At 48.3% G+C, this 25,231-nt stretch overlaps 1 protein-coding gene and 1 long non-coding RNA gene across 2 annotated transcripts in view; one reads left to right on the forward strand and one right to left on the reverse strand.

Annotated features, from left to right (window-relative positions):
• Positions 1–23,648, reverse strand: part of ARRB1 (arrestin beta 1) — a 118,890-nt gene extending 95,242 nt beyond the window's left edge. The window contains exon 1 of the mRNA XM_081002233.1: positions 23,256–23,648. Coding sequence (XP_080858359.1) covers positions 23,256–23,275 — 20 coding nt within the window. The 5' untranslated portion in view covers positions 23,276–23,648. The remainder of the gene's footprint in view (positions 1–23,255) is intronic.
• Positions 16,801–18,473, forward strand: LOC308474915. Its single transcript, XR_013985037.1, has 2 exons — positions 16,801–17,939; positions 18,090–18,473. It is a non-coding gene; the product is annotated as an uncharacterized lncRNA (long non-coding RNA).
• Positions 23,649–25,231: the final 1,583 nt, after the last annotated feature.

The raw sequence follows: 25,231 nt of genomic DNA on the forward strand, positions 1-25,231 counted from the left end.
CCTCGAAAGCCTTGCGCCATCTCACAGAGACTCCATCTGTTTCCTCTGGACTGCCTTTCACCTCCTTAATCCACTTATTGCTGGAAACGTAATTAGAAGGATCGCTGCAGACCAGGGCCCGAGAACACATTTGCTCCCGGAAAGGAAGATGGCAGGTCCCAGGAAAAGGTTGGGGAGGCTTCACCGTCACGGGGGGGGGAGGGGTAAAGAGCAACAAGGAACGAGTCCTGTAGCTGGATCAGACCAAAGGCCCGTCCAGCATCCATCCTCTCGCAGTGGGAAACAAGGGGCAGGTGGGAAACCCGCCAGCAGGATCAGGGCACTACAGCAATCTTCCCTCCTGTGGTTCTAGCCCTCTCCTCCGTGAATTTCTCTCGCTCTCTTTGAAAGCCACCTAGAATCCTAGAGGTTAGGGCTGCCTTAGGGCTGATATCCTGGGATATCAGGAATATCCCAGACAAAGCCGGAATACGGCAGCCAGAAACAGTGTCCGGTCAGGAAGCACTTAAATGTCCAGGAAAATCCAGACGTCATGGCAACCCATGTCGGACGTGTAGATTTTGGCAAATTTCCTTAAAAATAGCCCCAAAAAACCAACCCTCAACAACTTTACCAAAAAACGCTGAACAACCTTTGTGTGCAGATTTTCACTTTTTGAAATATGGCAACCCTAACAGAGCTGGAAGGGACCCTGGCGGTCATCTAGTCCAACCCCCTGCAATGCAGGAACATGCAGCTGTCCCATACGGGGATCAACCCTGCAACTTTCGTGCTACCAGGACCCGTTCTAACCAACTGAGCTACCCAGGACCACAGCCTCCAGCCGGAGCAAGTTCCATAGATTAACTATGCGCTGTATGAAGAACTACTTTCATGTATCTGTCCTAAATCTTCCAACCGCCCCCTTCATTGGAGATCCATGAGTTCTAGTGTTATGAGAAAGGGAGAAGCACTACAATGCTGAGGTCCAGCTCCGAGGGCCTTTTGGCGGTTCCCTCACGGCAAGAAGCGAAATTACAGGGAATCAGGCAGAGGGCCTTCTCGGTGGTGGCACCCGCCCTGTGGAATGCCCTCCCATCAGATGTCAAGGAGATAAAGAACTATACAACTTTTAGAAGACATCTGAAGGCAGCCCTGTGCAGGGAAGTTTTTTATGTTTTCTGCTTTATTTTATTTTTATATGTGTTGCCCAGAGTGGCTGGGGAAACCCAGCCAGATGGGTGGTGTATAAATATTATTATTATTATTATTATTATTATTATTATTATTATTATTCTCTGATAATCACTCATAGCCGAGTAAGATTGTCTTCCATAAACAGGGGTTTAACAGTGATTCTGTAAGTGCCTGTGAAGGCCAGTTCTGGATCCACATGTCCTTCCACAGTGGGGACATTGGTTTCTGGGCAGGAGTTGATCATGGTGAGGGTTTGCCAAGCGTGCCTTCCTCTTAGCAGTTTCTCCCTTGTGTCCTGAGTTCGAGTGTCTTCAAAACCCATGACACCTTTGGTCAAGGCTGTTCTCCAACTGGAGCGCTTGCAGGCCAGTGTTTCCCAGTTGTTGGTGTTCATACTACATTTTTAAAAATTTGCCTTGAGACAGTCTTTAAACCTCTTTTGTTGACCACCAGCATTACGCTTTCCATTTTTAAGTTTGGAATAGAGTAGTTGCTTTGGAAGACGACAATCAGGCATCTGCACAACATGACCAGTCCAACGAAGTTGATGTTGGAGAATCATTGCTTTGACACTGGTGATCTTTGCTTCTTCCAGGTCACTGGCATTAGTTTGCCTGTCTTCTCAAGTGATGTGTAAAATCACTATCATTATTAATATTATTGCCATGTTACAGACACCCACTTGCGTCTTTCTGCTTGGCCAAATTCTGCTGTTGCTCAGAAGGCCGGTTTGCTGCCTTACCTGCCTCCAGCTGCCAGAAAGGCAAAGTTAACAGCTGGAAAGCCATTGCACACAGAGAGAGAGAAATATTCCCACCCCAAACCCAGGTGACACTTCCTTGAACAAGTGGTTGCTCTCTCTGCATCTGCGAGGCGGCATTTTTTGCCCACAAATCAAATGGCCCATGCATCATTTATCGCCGTTGTGGTGTGCGCTTGCAGAAATGTGGGTTTTTGTCTAGTCCTGGAATTTTGGCTCCCAGTTTGACGGCAAAAGAGCAGCGCACGCAGGCGGCCAGCGTTCAGACAAAAGGAGCCTTTTGATCTCTCGGCTCTCCTTTATTTATAATGCTATTAAAGCCTTTTCCCTGGCTTTAAGCCAGGAATAATGGTGTCTCTGTGGATGAGCCGCACTCGCGCTTGGATTCTAGTAATGCTATCTCGGAAGATTACGAACAGAGGTTCAGGCACAGAGAAAGAGCGAAGGCGAGGATCGAGGGGACGGTGCCATCGGCTTGCTCCAAAAGCAGAAGCCAGGATCCTCGGGTACCAGCCAGAGTGGGCACCCAGGCCATTTGACTTTCCCCCAACTGCCAAGAACTGCTGCACCCACCCACTGCAAGGGAGCTTATCGGACAGTAGTGGGGGTTTTTTGGGGGGGGGTCAGTTTGGATGGTGCCCTCTGTCCTTTCCAATGCTTGGGGTCCTGTGCCCAGGCAGAAGTTTGGAATCTAAGAGGTGGCTGATGAAATGGTCAGGCAAGTTTATTAGTAAGACCAAGGGTCAGCAACCTTTTTCAGCAAGGAGCCGGTCCACCGTCCCTCAGACCTTGTGGGGGGCCGGACTATATTTTTTGGGGGGGAAATGAACGAATTCCTATGCCCCACAAATAACCCAGAGATGCATTTTCAATAAAAGGACACATTCTACTCATGTAAAAACACCAGGCAGGCCCCACAAATAACCCAGAGATGCATTTTCAATAAAAGACTTTAAACGGCCTCGGTCCTGTATACCTGAAGGAGCGTCTCCACCCCCATCGTTCAGCCCGGACACTGAGGTCCAGCGCCGAGGGCCTTCTGGCGGTCCCCTCATTGCAAGAAGTGAGGCTACAGGGAACCAGGCAGAGGGCCTTCTCGGTAGTGGCGCCCGCCCTGTGGAACGCCCTCCCATCAGATGTCAAAGAGATAAACAACTACCCGACATTTAGAAGACATCTGAAGGCAGCCCTGTTTAGGGAAGTTTTTAATATGTAACGCTGTACTGTTTTTAACACTTGATTGGGAGCCGCCCAGAGTGGCTGGGGAAACTCAGCCAGATGGGCGGGGTATAAATAAATTATTATTATTATTATTATTATTATTATTATTATTATTACCCACTGAGCTATCCCAGCTGTTGCGCTCAGATCCTGCAATTCTGGGCTTCCCACTGCCATCTGGTCGGCCGCCATGAGAGCAGGACAATGGGTGGGCCACTGGCCTGAAACAGCAACTAGCCCTTCTTCTGCTCTTAGGAATCCAGGTGATCCTTCCAGTTTCACAAACCACGGTTTACAGGGCCAGGAGCACTCTTCCTCCCCAGACCATGTTGTGGTTTCAGGGTGACGCTCCAGGTGTGCAATACGTCTGAACTGGGAACTGTCTTGAGACAAGTCAGTGGGTTTGCTTCAACGTCAGCGTGTGACAGGGTGGGAGGAAGGGTGAGAGATTAGAAAAGCCCTTAATTGACGTTGGAGTGAGACTGAGTTGAGAAAGAAGACTAAGAGCACATATTGATATAGGAATGTATTAGATAAAACGTAAAGAAGTATACAATAATAAGAGTACATTCATTTGTAAAAAAGGAATATACAGCGGGATAGACAGGAAGTCTAGTGTGTTGGTAAGTATATGATTTGCGGGGAGGGGAATTGTTTTTTGGATATGATTTTTGTATACATGTTGGAAATTATATTATAGTAAGTCCTGTAATGTAATATGACAACGTTTACCGGTGTAATATAAGAGTGTTAACAAATAAATAAAATGCAAATTTAAAAAAGCCCTTAAAAAACACACCAAAACAAAAACCAAAACCCACAGTTTACAGATCCTAGAAGAACCGTACAACCTCGGCCATTATTTGCAATCAACAGCTTCTTCTGAAATATCCCAGTGCCTCTCAAACATAAATGGAGCTCCTTGGGGAAAAGCTATTCAATGTATACATTGCAAAATCAATATTCCAGCCGAATATGAGCTCTGCCAGCTGACTGCATAGAAAGAGAGTCACTCGGGGCTGCAAAGGCCGGTCAAGTATCCTGGTGAAAAGAAAGATGCCTTCTCCTCTCGCATGTCCGGGAAATCTGGAAAACAGGCTCCCCAATTTTGCTTGGCTTAGGATCACTGGATGTAGAGTTGGAAGGGGCTCCCCAAAGGCCATTTAGTCCAACCCCCACCAATGCGGGAATCGTGACTTATTATTATTATTAATATTCATTTCATTTCTCCAACGCTTTATATTTTAAGGGGGATGGGATCTCAAAGTGGTATATAACACATTCAAACATCAGACAATCCAGAGTAAAACAAAGTCATGCTTCCAGGAAAATATTCCAGATCCGTCTCTAAGGGACATTTTGCTTTCCACATATGAATTACCTACCGTAGATTCCGGTGTATAAGACGACTTTTTAACCCCGGAAAAGAGATTTAAAAGACGGGGGTTGTCTTATACGGCTTTCTCCTGGCGCGGAGCTGCCAATTTGGGGGGTCGTCTAATACGCCCAGTCGCCTAATACGCCGGAATCTACGGTACTTCCCCATGGCAGAAGGACTCTAGGAAGACAGTGGGGTATAGTGGTTAGAGTGTCGGACCAGGACCTGGGAGATAAGGGTTCAAATCTTCTGCTTGCTTGCTTAAGAAAGCTGGGGAGGCCAGCCAGGTAGACCTGTCAGTCACGAACCTGCCACCCAGAGCTCTCCGTGTGGCTGCAATTGGACCCACACCGGTCGCAAAACGCACCTGGCGCCTGGGAAATTTCGAACACTGAATGTGAGAACAGGATGCTGGACTAGATGGGCCACTGGCCTGATCCAACATCTGGCTCTTATGCGCTTCTCAAAACACTCATTTAATGGTTATACTCTTAAGTATACTTAATACACTATATATTTAATGGTTATAATCACTGTGCCATTGAGAGCGTGCTCACTTATGGCTTATGTGTGTGGTACGGAAGCTATACTACCCAGGACAGGATGGGGTTGTGCAGGGTTGTTAAGGCAGCAGAGAGCATTGTTGGCTGCCCACTCTCCACCTTAGAGCAGATTTATGCCACAAGATGCCATAGGAAGGCACTGGACATAGTAAAAGATCCATCGCATCCTGGTCACTGTCTCTTCGAGCTCTTGCCGTCGGGACGGAGATACAGGACGATGAAGACAAGAACGAGCCATCTTAAGAACAGCTTCTTCTCCAGAGCGATCTCGGCCCTGAATGGGAAGCCCGGACTTTGAAAGTCATCTAATCTCCCTTGCTGTATTATACTGTATTGATTAATTAGTGTTTTTATGGAGCAGTCAAGTAATTTCGTTGTCCCCGAAGGGGGCAATGACAATAAAGATATTATTATTATTATTATTATTATTATTATTATTATTGAAGATATGTTCAAAAAACAAAATAGTTTTGACTCCGTGCTAGCATTCGAGTGACAAAGGAAGTAAACGGAGGTGGATAACAATTAAGGATTTATTATGTTTTCAGAATGTATTGGAAAATTTATATAGAAAGATTTATTGTTCTGCGTACATTCAATTGTAAGATAAAACATATGCAAAGGGACTTGACAGGAAGTCAAAACTGAAGAAAAGATTTTGTAAGATAAAAGGGGGAAAATATTTATTTTCAATATTATCATTATCTATTTCTCTGTGTGTGTGCACAGGTGTGGGTTTCGTATGGAATGTTTGGGAGGAAATAAGACGGTAAATAACAAATAACAAACAAAATATTGATGTATGTAATTTTCATTTCTCAATTACACTGTGTGGTATGGATGGTGGTAATGTTTTTTGTAACATAAAATCATTCAATAAAAATTACCGTATTTTTCACTCTATAAGACGCACCAGACCACAAGACACACCTAGTTTTTGAAGGAGGAAAACAAGAAAAAAAAATACTCTGAATCTCTGAAGCCAGAACAGCAAGAGGGATGGATCTCTGCGCAGTGAAAGCAGCAATCCCTCTTGCTGTTCTGGCTTCTGTGATAGCTGCGCAGCCTGAATTCGCTCCATAAGACGCACACACATTTCCCCTTACCTTTTAGGAGGGAAAAAGTGAGTCTTATAGAGCAAAAAATATGGTATTTTAAAAAACAAACAAACACTCATTTAACTGGACTTGACATCATGAAAAAGCAGGGCTCTTCCCCTGAGCCTTTCCCATCCTGGCCGGTTTCAGCACCCGCTACAAACAGCTGGTTCCCCTTCCTTACATCAAACAAGCCATTAAGAGTGTTGCAATTAGTTGTGCAATAGGCAGCGATGGTGGTTTAGAAGCACGGTTAGGAAGAGCAGGATGTGATCCTCCGCCCGCCCGGAGCCGGCTTTTAATAAATCAGAGAGCGCTTCCCGCTCGACCTCTCGCAAATGGCCTGGGAACGAGTGCAATTGCTAAGAAGCCCTGGCCGGCTGTATAAACAGTTTGATCAAAACTTCCGAAAGACTCGTCCAAGGCCCGGAACGCGCTCCTCAAGATCGCAGGCCTCCTCTTCGAAGGACAATGCGGGGCCGGGGACGTGCCTTTGTCAACCACATCAAGGTGTGTGTTTGTTTGTTATAATCAAGCAGTGAATAAATTTCATTAAACCAATATACGGAAATAGCTGAGAGGGTGAAGCAGCGCGAAGGGTGTTGCAAGAAGCATTCGAAATCCACCAGGTACATTTTGCACCTGGCTATTGGCTACTTTGGGACGCAGGTGGAGCTGTGGGTTAAACCACAGAGCCTAGGACTTGCCGATCAGAAGGTCGATGGTTCGAATCCCCGCGACGGGGTGAGCTCCCGTTGCTCGGTCCCTGCTCCTGCCCACCTAGCAGTTCGAAAGCACGTCCAAGTGCAAGTAGATAAATAGGTACCGCTCCGGCGGGAAGGTAAACGGCGTTTCTGTGCGCTGCTCTGGTTCGCCAGAAGCGGCTTAGTCATGCTGGCCACATGACCCGGAAGCTGTACACTGGCTCCCTCGGCCAATAAAGCGAGATGAGCGCCACAACCCCAGAGTCGTCCGCGACTGGACTTAACTTTCAGGGGTCCCTTTACCTTTACCTATTTGCAAATATAAATGGCCTGAGCATAAGACAGAGGGGCTCGTAGCATCAGCACCAAAACAGATTTCGCTTCTCCATCTGTCATAGCTTTGGGTCCAGCGCAGAGCAAGCAGGTCTCTCTGTCTCCAGCTTCTAGCCTGCATCCATCTCAGCTCTCACACAACTCTCTCGCTCCTACCCAGCAGATAGCTGAGGGGGCTGGAGGAAAAACCCGCCCATTGACCCACACTCTCTTCGCTGTAACTCTTGCAACCAAGTTCAATTTGAAGGGGTTATGACTCAAGAGGCCAGCTGAGGTAATGGTCTTACTCAGGGGTAAGCAACCTAAGGCCCGGGGGCCGGATGCGGCCCAATCGCCTTCTCAATCCTGCTTGCGGCCCTCCCTCGGCCAATAAAGCGAGGTGAGCGCCGCAACCCCAGAGTCGGCCACGACTGGACCTAATGGTCAGGGGTCCCTTTACCCTTTACCTTATTGGCCACTTGCAACCAAGTGAAGATGGCCAGGTTCCAGGATGGTGCCTGATGTCTCCACCATCTGGAGGCGCGTGCCTGGGGATCTGTGGATCTTGCCTGTTTTCACACACGAGCAACACATCCTGTAGTATTCTGCTATTTTTTATCTGCACAATCAGAAAGAATTTCAGGAACCAAAAAGCCGCATTGAAAAAAAATACAGTGGTACCTCGGTTTACGAAATTAATCCGTTCCAGAAGTCCATTCTTAAACCGAAACTGTTCTTAAACCAAGGTGCGCTTTTCCTAATGAGGTTTCCCACCGCTGATGCCCTTCCACCGTTCAGATTCCGTTCTTAGACCGAGGTAAAGTTCGCAAACCGGGACACTACTTCTGGTTTTGCGGAGTTCGTAAACCGAACAGTTCGTAAACAGGACTGTTCTTAAACCGAGGTACCACTGTAAGACTTTTGAACCATCTGGTAACTCGGAATTCTGTTTTGGAGCCTATCTTAAACACCTGAGTTTTTAACACTGGTTCCAAGGCCCTGATAGAGAGTCCAGGAAGGAGGGCTAAATTTGGGGCCCTGGACCCCAGCTTCCCAGCCCCTGGAATATATCATCATCATCATCATCATCATCATAATTTATTATTTATACTCCGCCCATCTGGCGGAGTTTCCCCAGCCACTCTGGGCAGCTCCCAATCGAGAGTTAAAAACAATACAGCATTAAATATTAAAAACTTCCCTAAACAGGGCTGCCTTCAGATGTCTTTTAAAAATAGGAACTAAATACCCACTTTAAAAAAATTTAAGTTAGAATTTCTAGAGTGCAAAAAGAACGATGTAAAACATGTGGGCAGGGGAATCAAAGCAGGACACTTATTTTTTTTTAAAAAAATCCACAGTAAGAGCTGCTGCCTTCGAAGATGGTGGACTTTCATTTGCTAGAGGGTTTTACGCAGAGGCTGGGTGGTGACGGATCCAGCGTGCTGGAGCCATGAGCTCCCTGAGACGGCAGCCGGGGCTGGACTAGATGACCTGATGGGGTCCCTTCCCAACCCTTAAGATTCTAAGGAATTGTAAGGTGCCAGTTTAAAACAGCGCACAGCTTGTTCTCCAGGCCTGAACATAAAGCAAAAGGCTGGGAGGCGTCAAGGCCCTGCAAAACCAAATCTCTCCCCGCACGAGTGACACAGATGCAGGATGAATTATGCAGAGGCTAGGAAAATATATGTGAGTGAACCACTTTGCTTGGCGCAGCATTTGGGTCCCCTGGCGCAAAACCTCAGCTTTACAATTCGGCAGGCAGGCAGGGCAGATAACGTTTTTTGCATTTCTAGATCTGTCCTGGCAACGCAAGGCAGGACGTGATGAGCAGAGGGTGCTAAGGAAAGGGGGACATGAGACCCCGGGAGCAAAAGGCCCCATCCTGATTTATGCTGTGTGCACTGGGGCAGGTCTGCAAAGCAGCCAACACTCCCTTGGAGACGAATGAAGCGGCCCGAGTTTTGCACAATCTGACCGACGAGAAACGCCAGGAATCTCGGCAGATAAGGAAGCAAGGAGTTTCTGACACCGAAAACACAACGCAGGCTGCATAAATCCAGGAAGAAAGGCTGATGGAGCCCAAGAGCAGGACACTCTAACCTAGCAATTCCTAGGAGCTGTCAACATCCCGATCGGAACGTTTTTCTGCTCAGAAACGTCTCGGATAAATAGCAACCCTCGAGGCTCAGAAGAAGATTTTTAATGTCAAAGTGCCTTTTCTCCAGGGTCCAAGAGCTGGAAAGAAAGAAAGGATGGGGGAGGGGGGAGCCAAGGGCAATGTCAGCCAGGAAACCTAAATATTCAGCAGATTCACTCGGTTTTTTTTGGGGGGGGGAGAAGCAGATGGTGTCGCAGAGAAAACGAGAAGCAGCAAAACAGGGTGATGGCTGCCAGTTCTTGGATTAGGCAGCATCCAAAATGCTGGGAGCTTTTGAGCTCTTCACGACACAGCACAAAGAGTGACAAAAACATTTATTATTATTATTAATAATAATAATATTAGGCGGGGCTGATGCTATTTTCAGGTCTGATTCAATCACATACAATAGTACCTTGGTTCTCAAACTTAATCAGTTCCGGAAGTCCGTTCCAAAACCAAAGCGTTCCAAAACCAAGGCGTGCTTTCCCATAGAAAGTAATGCAAAACAGATTAATCCGTTCCTGACTTTTAAAAGCAACCCCTAAAACAGCAATTTAACATGGATTTTACTATCTAATGAGACCACTGATCCATTAAATGAAAGTAATAATCAATGTACTGTACTATAAAATAAATAAGACAGTATTGTAGATGATAAAAATTAAAATTAAATGACAGTTATTGTTTGGATGGGGGGGATTTTTATCCATTTCCTCAGTCAATCAGGAAATCAATCAGTAGCTGAACTGGGTTCCACACAGCCACAAAAACAAATTAACCGAAAAAGCCACAAAAACAAAAGCACAAAATAAATAGCAAAAACAAAAGTGCCAAACTTAATCTGTTCCAGAAGTCCGTTTGACTTCCGAAATGTCCGAAAACCAAGGCACAGCTTCTGATTGGTGCAGGCGCCCCAGAAACAATAGCCGACAGCCACATCTGACATTCGGCTTCCGGAAAACATTCAAAAACCAGAACACACACTTCTGGATTTTCGCCGTTTGAGAACCAAGGCGTCTGAGAACCAAGGTACAACTGTACTTTAATTGAAGTCCATTTGGCACTCTTGCATAGCAAACCTGCTCCCCTGAAAGCTTGAATTCCTTGCAGTAAGTAAAGCGATGGGAAACAGCACTTTAAAGTGTGCAATAACAATGGTTTGGTGCAACAGGGTGTAACCTCCCTGCAAACATATAAGAATGAACGCTCAGTAAATAGCAGACATCGTCTGAGCTCCTTCAAGCTTGGTGAAAACAGATCAGGATAAATGCTCAAAAAATTGTCATCGTGTTTTTTAAAAAATAGTCTCGCTAGGGAAGTTTTAAAACTGAATTTTCTTTTTAAAAAAAACCCTTTTAACCAATGAAACAGGAACTTTTTCAGCAAAACCTCCATAGAAATGAATGGGAGACGCACAAGAACATGATTTCTTTACAAAATTGATATACAGCTTGATCGTTAAAACAAACAAACCTCAAAGCGGTTTACAACCCTAATTTCTCAGGTTTACAAAAAGAGTAAAACAATGCAATTGTTAGTAAAAACAACCAAAACATTCAAAAAGTGAATTCCAAATGCCATTAAAATTGGAATTCATTTTTATAAACAGTGTATTAGGTCAAGTTTAGGTTAACTACAATAACAATCATGTAAAGTTTAGGTTTTCCGTTTGTTTGTTTACATGGGTGTTTATTTTTTAATTATTGTTTCCACTTCCTATTTTACCTTGTGCACTTACGATTTCATACTTACTTTTCAATAAAAAATATTTAAAAATTCAAAAACTTAAAAGCAGCAATAAGCTAAAAACGCATCAGCATTCCAGATATCTGAGTAGCCAAGTCTAAACAAAAATGACCGCACGTCCTTGCACCTTTTCCCATTATTTTAAGCGCGTGGAAGAACTTCCCACTCAACATTTTAAAGCAGAAACTATTCGGACGGCCCATTGTTAGTGGATATTAGTGACACGATAGCAGATCTCTCACAGAGCTCGGCTTTTCTTTAAATGTTAGCGCTGTGTTGTTGTCCTCGCCCCGTATTTCTCGCCCGGCACTGAGAGCCAAAAAGGCCCTGCAGAAATGTTTGGAGCCTCTGGTTCGGTCTTCCAAACAAGCAGCAAAGAGCAAATTGCTTTTCCCAGAAAGCTGCCGCTTCCTTCTCGGAAACAAGCGAAACTCCCAGCAAAGCCAATTCCCCCAGGCATTCTGAATTTGCAAGGATCCGGCCGAAGGGAAGCTTTTGAAAAGTTCGCCCCGGTCCCAAACATCAGGGTCATCTCTGCAACGCTCCGAGCTGCCTTCCTCTTCACATTCCCTGGACGGCAGCCAGGACGGCTGCACTGGACCAGGGGTCAGCAAGGTTGACCTCGCCTGGGCCGGTTCACTCCAGCAGAGATCGCTCCGTGGGCTGGATTGCACGCACACCCATAATTTCTGGCGTCTGCGCAGACGTGATTTTTTAAAAATAAATAAATAAATATTTTTAATTAGAAATTTAAATAAATCATATTGTTGTTGTTGTTTAGTCCAGTTCGGGGGCGGCTCAGGGGCTGGTTAAAAAAACCCTGTGGGCCGCTTGTGGCCCATGGGCCTTAGGTTGCCAACCCCTGCACTGGACAAACATCAAACGCTAAGGGGGAGCTGTTATGTAGTGAACTATCTACAGTATCCCCCTGTTGCGGGTGAACATATCAGTTGACACAGTGATTCTCCAAACAGCTCTTGTTTATTCACAGGTCAGAACAGAACTGAACTGAACTGAGGGGTTCAGCCAGCCTGCTTATATAGAGCTCCAGTACAACGTAACTGTAACAACTTTCTGTAACTATCCAATCACTGAACGTTACTTTCGATCCCTTATTTGAATATGTGGACCTGAACTATCTACAGTATCCCCCTGCTGGCCCAGGGTGAGAACTTCAGTACATAACAGGAGCAGAGCCACCATTTGGCTCAAAGCAGTTGCTTAGGCTTCACCGTCCCAACAAATTCTGGCTGCCTTGTCAAGGAGCCCCGCTGGAAAAGAGCCAGGGGCCATCAAGCCCTAAGGTGGCCAGTCAGGTATCTCGATGGCTTGCTTGCCTTTGGGTTTCCCAGCCCCCTGCCCTCGATATTTACGTTATGAATGGTCCGTGCCATCATTTTAAAAAAACAACAACACACACCCGGAATAAGCCACTAGATGTGTGGACTTCCCCTGGATCGGGGGACTGTTCTTCTTTAAGTTCTCAAAGTTCTTAACCGAGGTTGTCACCTGAACTAGCCAGATGTTCAACTGTGAATCAATCACAGCCAGTCAATCCTTTGAAAAATAAGACTTTAGAGCTGTCTGTTTTGGCGAATGTAACCCTGGTTTAAGGAGGACTGTAACCCTGGTTTGAGGTGGACTGCAACTCCGGTTTAAGGACTGTAACCCTGTTTTTTTGTCATTTAGTCGTTTAGGCACTGTAACCCTGGCTTAGGTTGGACTATAACCCTGGTTTAAGGAGGCCTGTAGCCCTGGTTTATTTGGCGCCTAGCTTCTATATCTGAGTTTCTAACACTGCTTGCCTGAAGTAACAAAGATGTCACATCTCAAGCCTGCCTCGCGGCAAGCTGGCTTACTCATAGGCTTTGAAAACAAGACAAAAAATGCCTTGCTATATGGAGGGGGGGGGGAAAGAACGTGTAAAATTTTGCATATCAGCAATGAGATGTTCCTACACACACACAGGTAGTGTGCAGCTCAGAGTTAGTTAACTGAGGAAGTGCATTGGGGGAAATCAATTCGCTCCTCTCTCCTCCCTGAAGAAGAGAGCTTTCGACATTTCTGAACTTTCCAAGCGAAGCTGAACATCATGTTTTGTTCCCAGCATGCAAGTGGATTATGGGAAGCAGGCAGCAATCTCTCCCCCCACTCTCTGTGCGGAAACAGAACCTTTACCTCTGAAGACCTATCCAAATTTTGACGCAAATGCTGAGAAGCTTAGAAGTGAACATGGCACAGTCGGCCTGCAAATATATTGCGCAGCTCCAGGGAGGGAGTGTCCAGCTCAGCACCTGCCTTGCATGCAGAAGGTTCCGGGTTCAATTCCCGGTGTCTCCAGGTAGGGCTGGCGAAAGCTTTTGCCTGTAACCCTGGAGAACCACTGCCAGTCAGAATAGACAAAATGGAGTTGGCAAAAAGCAGCTCCTTCTGTTCTTATATATTTTTAAGCAGCAGTTGTGGTTCAAGACAGAAGGAGGGCACCAGGTTGGGGAAGACTGCAGGGCAGGAAATCTAGATAGCTATGCCTAAAAAAAGGAAAAAAAATGAATCCCTGTTCAGTCGTGGTCACAAGAACAGTTAACGAAGTAAGCAATGCAGAAGGAACCATTTTGGAGAAAAAGGGAACAGGCACATACAATCATGTTTTTATTTTATTATTGTTAACATTTATCTACATATCGCCATCAGGGCACAGGGCTCCGTGCACAATTAAAGCAATAAATTCTGCCACTGCCTTTCCATAGGTCTGGATTATTATTTGGTTTCAGCACTTCATGTCTTGTGCTAGTTACAGTGGTACCTCGGGTTACAGACGCTTGAGGTTACAGACTCCGCTAAACCAGAAATATTACCTCGAGTTAAGAACTTTGCTTCAGCATGAGAACAAAAATCGTGCTCCGGCGGCATGGTGGCAGCAGGAGGCCCCATTAGCTTAAGTGGTATCTCAGGTTAAGAACAGTTTCAGGTTAAGAACGGACCTCCGGAACAAATTAAGTACATAACCCGAGGTACCACTGTATTTTCCCAGTAGTGATGTATGGAAGTGAGAGCTGGACCATAGAGAAGGCTGATCGTCAAAGCATTGATGCGTTTGAATTATGGTGCTGGAGGAGACTCTTGAGAGCAAGAAGATCAAACCTATCCATTCTGAAGGAAATCAGCCCTGAGTGCTCACGGGAAGGACAGATCGTGAAGCTGAGGCTCCAATACTTTGGCCACCTCATGAGAAGAGAAGACTCCCTGGAAAAGACCCTGATGTTGGGAAAGATGGAGGGCACAAGGAGAAGGGGACGACAGAGGACGAGATGGTTGGACAGTGTTCTTGAAGCTACCAGCATGAGTTTGACCAAACTGTGGGAGGCAGTGGAAGACAGGAGTGCCTGGCGTGCTCTGGTCCAGGGGTCACGAAGAGGCAGACACGACTAAACAACTAAACAACAATAATAACCACTGTATCAACTGTAGTAACCGGTTTTTTATCTGTTTCTCCCATGCGTACAGCTGAAACGGATGCTTCCAGCCGTTGTCGCATGTAACCTGCATGATATGCTATACACGCAATGAAACTGTTTGGGTAGGAAGTGTGAGAAATCCTCCCCCAAAGGGCATTCAATCTGCAACAACAAATATGAACGATGTGATTTTTTTAAAAGCCATGGTTTGAAATGCAATCTTCACAAGCCATTACCTTCAGGTACGCTAAAACAGCTGCACCTTATTTTGTGACCTCATCTTAACGCATCGGGAGAGGTCCCTAAGTTGTGTACTCAAGACAACGCAAGTGAGGCATTCACGCCTCTCGACCATCCTTTCATACCACTCGTTCTTAGAGCTGAAAAGGCAACACTATTCATGCCAGCAACATTACATGCTAAAAGTGGCCTTGCATAATTCTTTTAAGTCCCTGCAGATATGAAGCTATTGTGTCAAGACGAAAGCAGATCAGAACCATTCCCTCCACCAACGAACTCACAAGGTATGTGAAGGATTTTTCCTGGGCAAACAGGAGCGTCCAACACACCGGCCCCTCTTTCAATGTGAAGTGGTACAACCCAGTGACCGCACCACTTGAATCTCCAGATAGTGTGGTTCATTTTTTGCCTCCACATTCCACCTTTCCAAAGACCTTTGCAGACCAAGTGGTTCTCCCCTTCCTCATTTAATTCCCATGATGGCCCTGTAAGGTAGGTTAGGCTGAGAGGCAGTGACATGCTCTGGTTATCACCTGCTTGGACTACGGCAATGCGCTCTACGTGGGGCTACCTTTGAACGTGACCCGGAAACTGCAATTAATCCAAAATGTGGCAGCTAGACTGGTGAATGAGAGCGGCCACCAAGACCACATAACAACGGTCCTGAAAGACCTTCATTGGCTCTCATAGTTCAGCTGGGACACTGAGGTCCAGCTCTGAGGGCCTTCTGGCGGTTTCCTCACTGCAAGAAGTGAGGTTACAGCCAGGCAGAGGGCCTTCTCAGTGGTGGCGCCCACCCTGTGGAACGCCCTCCCATCAGATGTCAAAGAAATAAACAACTATCTGACGTTTAGAAGACATTTGAAGGCAACCCTGTTTAGGGAAGCTTTTAATGTGTGACGTTTTATTGTGCTTTTAATTCTGTTGAGAGCTGCCCAGAGTGCCTTCTGGGAGTGCCCTCACTGGAAGGGTTACAGGGAAGCAGACAGAGGGCCTTCTCGGCGGTGGCACCCTCCCAATGTCAAAAGAAACAATCTGACTTTTAGAAGAAATCTGAAGGCAGCCCTGTATAGGGAAGCTTTTTAATGTTCTATTACAGGCATCCCCAAACGCAGCCATCCAGATGTTTTGGGACTGCAACTCCCATCATCCCTAGCCAACAGGACCAGTGGTCAGGGATGATGGGAGTTGTAGTCCCAAAACATCTGGAGGGCCGAGTTTGCCTATGCCTGCTGTATTATGTTTTTATATGTGTTGGAAGCCGCCCAGAGTGGCTGGGGCATGGGCAGAGTATAAATAATAAAATTATGATGGTGATGATGATTATTGGTGTTGGGGGGAGAGGTCACAAATTAACCCTGAGCCACAGGTGTCATCCTTCTGGCCCCAGAGTCGGAGCCACAAAAGCTTACTCCACCGATGGCTCTCTTCCTCACCTGCCCCGCCATGGTAGTTCACCACTGCCAGCCGCTCTGGTTAGGCTCAGGAACTAACGAGCTCATTAGGCACGCGTCTGGGATGCTCCATAGCTAAGGATCACTCTATTTAGTCGCCGATAATTGAGTGGTGTTTGTTTGATCTCCGTTTTGAAGATTTATGGGGTTTTTTATTTCTTTCCATGTGGCAAGAGCAGAATATTAAAGAGATTTCATCGATTTCCTTTGAACACACTGAATGGAGAAGGAAATCCAACCCGCTCAATATTTTAGCGCAATGCTCGGGCACGTTGCAGCAGCCGGCAATGCTGGATGTGCAAAGGGTAAAAAGGAGGAGGAATGGGCATGCGAGGGCGGTAGCTCAGGGGCAGGAGGTCTTGGGTTCAAATCCTGACCCAGCAGCCTCTTCTTCTGTTCTTAGGCCCAGCTCCGCCATGGTGACCCTCCTTTCCTTGCAGCAACCCGGCCTCAGCAGAGCTTGAGAAAGACTCAACATGGTGGCCCCTTTGGGGGAGGAGAGAGAGAGCTTTTCCACAAGTGTGAGCTTACAACAGAATAGTGTTGGAAATAAAAAAGGAATGCTAGATCAAGCCAATGGCCTAGTCCGGCAGCCTGTTGTCACAGTGGCCAATGAGATACCCATTACAGTATCTAAGCGGCTCTCGGCCCGGTATACCTGAAGGAGCGTCTCCACCCCCATTGTTCTACCCGGACACTGAAGTCCAGCTCCGAGGGCCTTCTGGCAGTTCCCTCCCTGCGAGAAGCCAAGTTACAGGGAACCAGGCAGAGGGCCTTCTCGGTGGTGGCGCCCACCCTGTGGAATGCCCCCCCATCAGATGTCAAGGAAATAAACAGCTATCTGACTTTTAAAAGACATCTGAAGGCAGCCCTGTTTAGGGAAGTTTTTAATGTTTGATGTTTTATTGTGTTTTTAGTGTTCTGTTGGGAGCTGCCCAGAGTGGCTGGGGAAACCCGGCCAGATGGGTGGGGTATAAATAATAAAATTGTTGTTGTTGTTGTTGTTGGAAACCAGCAAGCAGGATCCAAACACGAGAGCGACTCTCCCCTTCTGTGGTTTCCAGAAACTGGTATTGGGAAGCAACGCTGCCTCTTTCCATGGAGGCAGACCATAGCCATTCTGGCTAGTAACAACTGATAGCCCTCTTTTCCTCTTTTAAAGTCATCCAAGTTGTTGGCCATGGCAGCTTCCTACAGAAGCGAGTTCCACTGTTTAACTGTGCGCTGCGCAAAAAAGGATTGTCTTCAGAGCACTGCCGCTGAGCTCGGATCCTGCCTGCCATCTCCCCGACGTGGGTCGCCACTGTGAGAACAAGATCCTGGACTAGGTGGGCTCGATCCAGCAGCCAGGCTCTCCTGAACGTCTTCTGGTTCTCAGGGTTCGCCATGCTGCTCTGCTCTGCCGGTAAACGTAGTGAACACACAGCCTGCGTGGCAGCAGAATGCACAGGCGGCGCGACCTCCCTCGTCCCCCCTCATGTTTGGGAAATGCTGCTAGGGAGCTGGAAAACAAACAGGACTCAGTGGCGGAGAGATCAAGGCGGGAGTGTTTACAAAGGCCGTAAGTAATGAGAAAGAGAACTGGGCGGCCACAGCAGAGCACCATGCGTCTTGACCGCTGCGCTGCAAAGGGATGATGGCAATGCCTAGGAGAGGCTCTCAGGCGTTCCAGTTGCACAGCCAACACTCGGTGGGTTTAATTTTGGAGGTGCTTAATTTTTGCTGTTGATGGTATTCTGTTTTTGAATTGTTATTGCCAAGCCTGATTACGAGTTAGGTGGAGGTGGTTCAGTTTTACTGTACGCTTACTGAGGTATTTTTATTTATTGTTGATGACTAGGGCTGAGCAATATCTGGTTTTCAACATTGCGATATAGCACCAGCTAAAAGTCGCGGTATTTCAGACATCATGATGTATCAGTGTAAAGATGGAGCTACGCAGAGGCCTGGCTGCACAGTTTTCCCCATATTATGATTTTTGCACAGAATACGTACACACACACACACACCATGATTCATGATATGTCGCCAGGACAAAATTATGAAACCCAGCATCGCAATATGGACTTTAAACCTGTTTTGCATGACATATCGCCCAGCCTTACCGATGACTACTTTTGTTATATTTTTGCAATTATGTAAATCTTTTTTCCATTGTGAGTAGCCTTGAGCCTCGTTTAACTATGGAAAGGCAGCATACAAATAAATAACGATGGCAATGAAAGTGGAAGTTCCCTGAACTGGTTTTCACAAGGACTTGTTTCAGATTCACCAGTTCATCACAAATCCCAGGCTCCTGGCTTGAAGCAGGTTTAGGATTTGTGATAATAAGCTCAGACACTACAAGAGGCAAATGTAAAAGCCTCTGATCTGCTGAAGGTTTTAGAAGCAGGAGGAGCTAGACAGGAGGAAGATCGCTGGAGACGACATTGTGTGTTGATGGAACCTTCCTCTGTCTATGAATTCTGGCAGGTGAATCACACAACTAATATGGACATCTCTCTCTCACTCTCTCTCTCTCTCTCTCTCACACACACACACACACACACACACAATGCAATTCAGCACAATCTGGTCCAACTGCAAAAGCAACCCCCAATCAATCAATATCTGGACTAGACGGGCTTTTGGTCTGATCCAGCAAAGCTTTTCTTATGGTGTTAGGGTGCCAGCCAAACGGTTTGTGTACCCCAGAATCAATCCTGGGTAGCAACACCGGCATGACAGGCTCCAGCCAAGGACCCTGATAATGGAAGACACAGGACCAGGCGAAAGGGAAAGCGCAATGGAATTTGTTACCATCAGTTAAGAGCAGGGGTCCCCAAACTAAGGCCTGTGGGCCGATAAGGCCCAAGGGACTCGTTTATCCAGCCCGCAGTGACCCCTGCCACCCTCCACAACTGCCCGCTCTTACCAGCGCTGCGCTGCACGGCTGCCCACGGCTGGGTCGGAGGAGCACCAGAAATAGCTTGTGCGCGTGCGCAAGCGTTATTTGCGCATGCGCAAAGCGTTATTTCCAGTGCACATCTGGGTCGGAGGAGGCCCGTGAACATGTGCACAAGCTATTTCCAGTGCTCCTCCGACCCAGAAGTGCGCCGGAAATAGCGTGTGTGCACGTGTATGGGCACGCGCTCCCCCGCCCTCTGGCTCACCACGCAATTGGCGCTGGAGACACCGGCCTAGGCACGGTAAGTTTGCTGACCCCTGGTTAAGAGCATCCGAAGAGCCAGCCGGATCAGGCCCATCAAGTCCAGCATCCTGTTTTCCCAGCAGCCCAGGGCAGAACTTCCTCCCAGAGACGCTTTGCCTCTCGCAAACATCGACATCCTCCTCTTTGAAAATTGAAAACGCCCTCGTTTATTCCAGTGGGGTAGGAGAGCTGAAAATAATGGTTTGGTTTCAGATAGTAGCTGAGTAGGTGACTCTTAACAGCCCCAGACACAAATGTTCATGGCCCTCTAGCAGATATGGTGGCCCACTGACCAGAAGTAAAGTTTTTAGTGTTAACTCTGGAAGAGAGGCGTGGAAAATGTTTCTGGCTGTATATCCAAAACAATTAATTTTGATACTAACTATACTATACTACTGCACTGAAATGTTTAAATGGTTCTTTGATTGTCCTTGAACCTTCCCGCTACACTTGCCATCCTCCCCTGCCACACCCTTAGAGGAACACTGCTCTAACCACTACGCCACACTGCCTCTCATATATCCAAGGTGGGGTGGGGGGAGAGAAAGGGGAGCGGCTGGGGCGTCATCTTGGTTTTAGTGTTTATATTTTGAATTGGGTTTGGTATTTCAATGTTTACGTGAAGGCGTCCAGAGAATCTGGTCAACCATCGACCAAGTGCCACGAAGATTAAAAACAATACCGTATTGGCCCAAATATAAGCTGTACCCGAATATAAGTTGCACCTTTAAAATTCGGGGGGGGGGGGAGAAAGACAATACCCGAATATAAGCCACTCCGCAGGCACTCACACCCGTTCCGTTTTACCGTATGTCTGTTTCAGCAGCAATATCGTAAAAGAGCCAATTTTTGTAAGTTAAGCCACACTTTAACTTTTCACGGTCAGAATTTGAGGGGCGGGGGAGTGAGGCATATATTCAGGCCAATACACTAATTATCCATTTCTCCTCTTCCAAAGAAGAAAAACTGGAACCAATAAGGCAGGGACCCCAAAACCTGGCCCTCCAGCTGTTCTGGGACTACAGTTCCCATCATCCCTGACCACTGGTCCTGTTAGCTAGGGATGATGGGAGTTGTAGTCCTAAAATATCTGGAGGGCTGAGTTTGGGGGTGCCTGCAATAAGGAGATAGATGAGCTGTGCCTGGAAATTGAGGATGCAGTCGCATGCATCAGGCTAGGAAACAGCCAAGTCAGACTGGTCTGCCTAGTCCATTATTGTCTACACTGACCAGCAACACTGTCTCTCCAGGGTTTCAGAGAGAGTGTTTGAAAGAAAAAAAGGGAAAGTCATTCAGCTCATGTCCTTCTCTACTTGTTGTGAACTAGGCAGGAATTACTTCTGAGCAGACATGGTGATCACTGCACTGTAAATCCATACACAAATCCATTTTTCTTTACAAATCCCAAATACGCCATGAACTTGGCCACCGTTTTATTTACTAGGGTTTGGGAAAAGGCGGCCCACACTGAACCTGTCAGCAAAGGCAACAATAATTTTAAGCGGCTCTCCTCCCTGCCACAGCCCCGGTGCCGAACAACGCACAATCTGTCACCAGCTCAGGCATTACGCAAGGAAGAGGCGCAGCACACCAGAGGCACTTGAGAATGGCTGCATTTGTACACACACACACACACACACGCCAGAAAGAGCCTTGCTAAACGCAAAAACCTCCGCCTGGTCCAGCACTCGGGCCCCAAACGCAGGCAGGCAGCCAGCGTGCGTCTGATAAGCTGACAAGCGGCAACCCCACACTCTACATTGCATCTCATAGAATTGGATGGGATCCCCAAAGGCCATCTAGTCCAACCCCCTGCAATGCAGCTGAAGAATCCCTGGGAGATGCATATCCAACCTCGGCTTAAAAACCTCCACCGCCTCCCGAGGGAGACCGTTCCACTGTCAAACAGCTCTTCGCATCAGAAAGTTCTTCCTGATGTTTAGTCGCAATCTCCTTTCTTGTAACTTAGTTACGGGTTCGAGTCCTACCCTCCGGAGCAGCAGAAAAACAAGCTTGTTCCCTCTTTCATGGGACGGCCCGTGAGATATCTGAAGGTGGCTCTCCTATCTCCTATCTCCTCTCGCCTTCTTCAACCATTCCTCATCAGGCTTGGTTTCCAGACCCTTGGTCATCTTGGTGGTCCTCCTCTGCCCACCTACCTTCCTAAACTGAGGTCCCCAGAACTGGTCACGGGACTCCAGGTGGGGTCTGACCAAGGCAGAATAGAGTAGAACTACTACTTCCCTTAACCTCCCTTGCCCCCAACTCCCAGCGGTATACTACCCCTGAACATGGAGGTTCTGTTTTACTATCATGGCCAAGGTCCGCAAAAATAAAAACGTAAATGATTCAGAGGGATATAAAAGCCATCAGCCTTCAACCTGCCTGAGCCTGTTGAGCCAATGCAGCCCCAATTAGTTACAACGTCATTTTGCCCCTTGCTGGGAACTAACTGGCAGCCAACAAGACATGGAAGGCTTCTGGGCGAGACCTTAATATCACTGGCAGGTCGTGCGCAATTTTTATTAATTTTTTAAAAATTATTAGCTTTTCTACAGAAAATCTGGAGAAGACTCTTGAGAGTCCCATGGACTGCAAGAAGATCAAACCGATCCATTCTGAAGGAAATCAGCCCTGAGTGCTCACTGGAAGGACAGATCCTGAAGCTGAGGCTCCAAGACTTTGGCCACCTCATGAGAAGAGAAGACTCCCTGGAAAAGGCCCTGATGTTGGGAATGATGGAGGGCACAAGGAGAAGGGGACGACAGAGGACGAGATGGTGGGACAGTGTTCTTGAAGCTACCAGCATGTGTTTGACCAAACTGCGGGAGGCAGTGGAAGACAAGAGTGCCTGGCGTGCTCTGGTCCATGGGGTCACGAAGAGGCGGACACGACTAAATGACTAAATAACAACAGAAAATCTGAATCCTGGTTGAAGGAACAAAGGCTGGCATATCTGTGCCAATGATGTTGTGTGGCTGCTGTGGAAAACACATGAGCAGCATTGATCCCGCCACAGACTCCTGACCTTATGGCAGACAAGCCACAGCTCAACCGTAGAGCATCTGCCTTGCAAGCCAAAGGGGGCAGGTTTGATCTCTAGGTAGGGCTGAGGATGCTCAGGGGCGCCATTGTTGCCAGTCAGTGCTGGCAATACTAAGCCAGGGATCTGACTCAACAGAAGGCAGCTACTTCCTATGTTCCGAATACCAGCCTGGTCTGACCTTCTTTTCTGGCTCTCCCGAGAATTAGTGGTGTTGTTATTTAAATCTGCATGAAAGCAGGAATCTCCCACCTCTTTGGTGCTACTCATGCGAGGCTGCAAACTAGATACACACTCACTCAGGAACAACCTACACCAAAACCAGCGCGATTTACTTTGGAATGCAGCTGCAGAGATGTTCCTAACTTCCAGGTACCCTTTTACACCAATACCGAGCTGTCCCCCAACGCCCCCCGCCCGCTTTTCAAACAGGCGCCACCCGCGCCACCTCTTCACACGTTACGTTTTGCGCGCGTGTATCAAATGCCACCGCAGCCAAACACGTGCCGCACACACTGCATCAACGTGACCGGACCCGTCGTGCAGGCGCCTCCGGGTGGGAAGACACCGCGGCTTGCTGCTGCTGGGTCCACGTCGCCCATACCGGGGCGCTAACGCTCGTCAGAACGCGCCCGACGCGCGTCCCAAGCGCGGCTGCTCCGCAGTCCCGCTCCGGACCCGCATCTCCCTCCAGGCGCGGCCCTGTGAAGCCCCCACCCAGGAAAGACCCCCAGCCAGCCAACCTCCCTCTCCGCGGAGCGCGGCGCACTCACCGGGTGCCTTTGTCGCCCATGGCCTCGGCTGGCGGCTCTGCTGCCGGGCGCGGAGAAAGCGAGGGACGGGGGCGCGCTCCTTGGTCGTCCGGCGGCGGGCGGCGGGGCTCGGCTTCTCCCGGCCTGCGCAGCCCGGGCAGGGCAGGGACGGAGCTCCGCCCGGCGGCGGCGGATGCTGCGCGTCGGGAGCCACCAGCTGCAGCCAGAGCGCAGCGCAGCGACGGAGCGAGCGAGCCAGAGGAGAGGAAGCGGCGCCCGCCTCGCAGCAGGAGTCCGCGCGGGGGCGGAGAGGGAGCTGCCCGCTTAGAGACGCCCTGACATGCCTCCCCCGCGCCGCCGCCGCCGCCTGCTTCCGGGCCGGGATTGGAGCGCCGCCGCCGCCGCGTAGGGACCGGCCGCTCGCGAGCAGCAGCAGCAGGAGGAGGAGGCGGCGCAGCCAAGCAGCAGCCCAGGCGCGCGCCCCGGATTCCCCTCCTCCGTGCGCGCGTCACGAGCGGCAGACCGCCGAGTCGGCAAACAAAAAAAAAACACCCAATCCCAAGGATGGCTCGTCCCCGCCCTGCCCGCCTGATCTCGACACGCGGCGCGCCTTCGGGACGCGTTCGCACGATGTCCCGGCGCGGAAAGGAGCGCGCGCGGGGTCAGGGCGCGTGGAGCGAGGCTGGCAGGCTGCTAGGATTTTCGCTGTTGAGGAAGGGAGATGGGGCGGGTGGGGAGATGCGTAGGATTGTAGAGCTGGGAGGGACCCGAGAGGAGGGTTGCTAACTCGGTCCTGGCAAAATACAGTGGTACCTCGGGTTAAGTACTTAATTCGTTCCGGAGGTCTGTTCTTAACCTGAAACTGTTCTTAACCTGAAGTACCACTTTAGCTCATGGGGCCTCCTGCTGCCGCCGTGCCGTCGGAGCACGATTTCTGTTCTCATCCTGAAGCAAAGTTCTTAACCTGAAGCACTATTTCTGAGTTAGCGGAGTCTGTAACCTGAAGCGTATGTAACCTGAAGCGTATGTAACACGAGGTACCAATGTAAAGGACTGGGAGGGGCAGTTGGGGGGGCGATATTTTCCCCCTTTGGTGCTGAAGTGACTTCAAAGCAATCCATTACAGTCTATTGCAGCCTGACCCTCTGGAATTTGTCACACACATGCCAGCACACACACAGGAATGTGTGAATCTGTCTGTGCTTGGGAACCCAGAGTTTAAATACATGGCCTTTCACACACCCTCTCAAACACATGCATTTGGAGAGGACCCCTGACTTGGGGGAGAGAGGGGACCTGAAATAAAGGAGAAAACTCTATCAATACAGGACATAGCATTTTACATTTGAAATATGGGACAATCCTGTATTATAAAGAACAGGTGGCAATCCTCCCTGAGGGTCATCTAATTCCAACTGTCTGCAATGCAGGGATCTTTCGTCCACGGTGGGGCTTGAACCCACGAACCTGAGAGGAAGAGACTCGGCCACTAATGGTTGGCATCTGCCTGTTCATGCCTCAGGATTTGAGGTGCCTGCTGCTGCCCTTCTGATATTGTCTGAAATCCAGACACCTGGGCAGGAACTTCCCCAGTGGAGTCTGTGAGAAGCACTCTCATTCTGTCAATAAAGCTTTCTTGTTTTTGCGCTTTCACTGAAACCAAGCGATGAGGATGTGATGGAAGACCCTGAACGAACACAGGGCAGGCCAGACGCCAGCCCATTCACAAGCGCAAAGGACCACCCCAAAGTGCATAACTCAAGCCAGTGAGCCCAGCTGCAAATAACATGTCGTGGGGGTTAGAGAGTGTGCATGTGCTTGTGAATATGCAGGGTGGGAACAAAGAATGCGGCCTTTCCTCCGCTCTGGAAACTCCCTGCCCATTGATATTAAGGCAGGTCCCTTCACCGTATTGTTTTTGGCACCTGCTAAAAATATTTTCTGTTCAGACTACCTTACCCAGGCATGGAATGTTGACATGTATTTTATTTTTTAAG

The sequence above is a fragment of the Podarcis pityusensis genome, assembly GCF_964106645.2.
Source record: "Podarcis pityusensis genome assembly, chromosome: 4".
Classification (NCBI taxonomy): Eukaryota; Metazoa; Chordata; class Lepidosauria; order Squamata; family Lacertidae; genus Podarcis; species Podarcis pityusensis.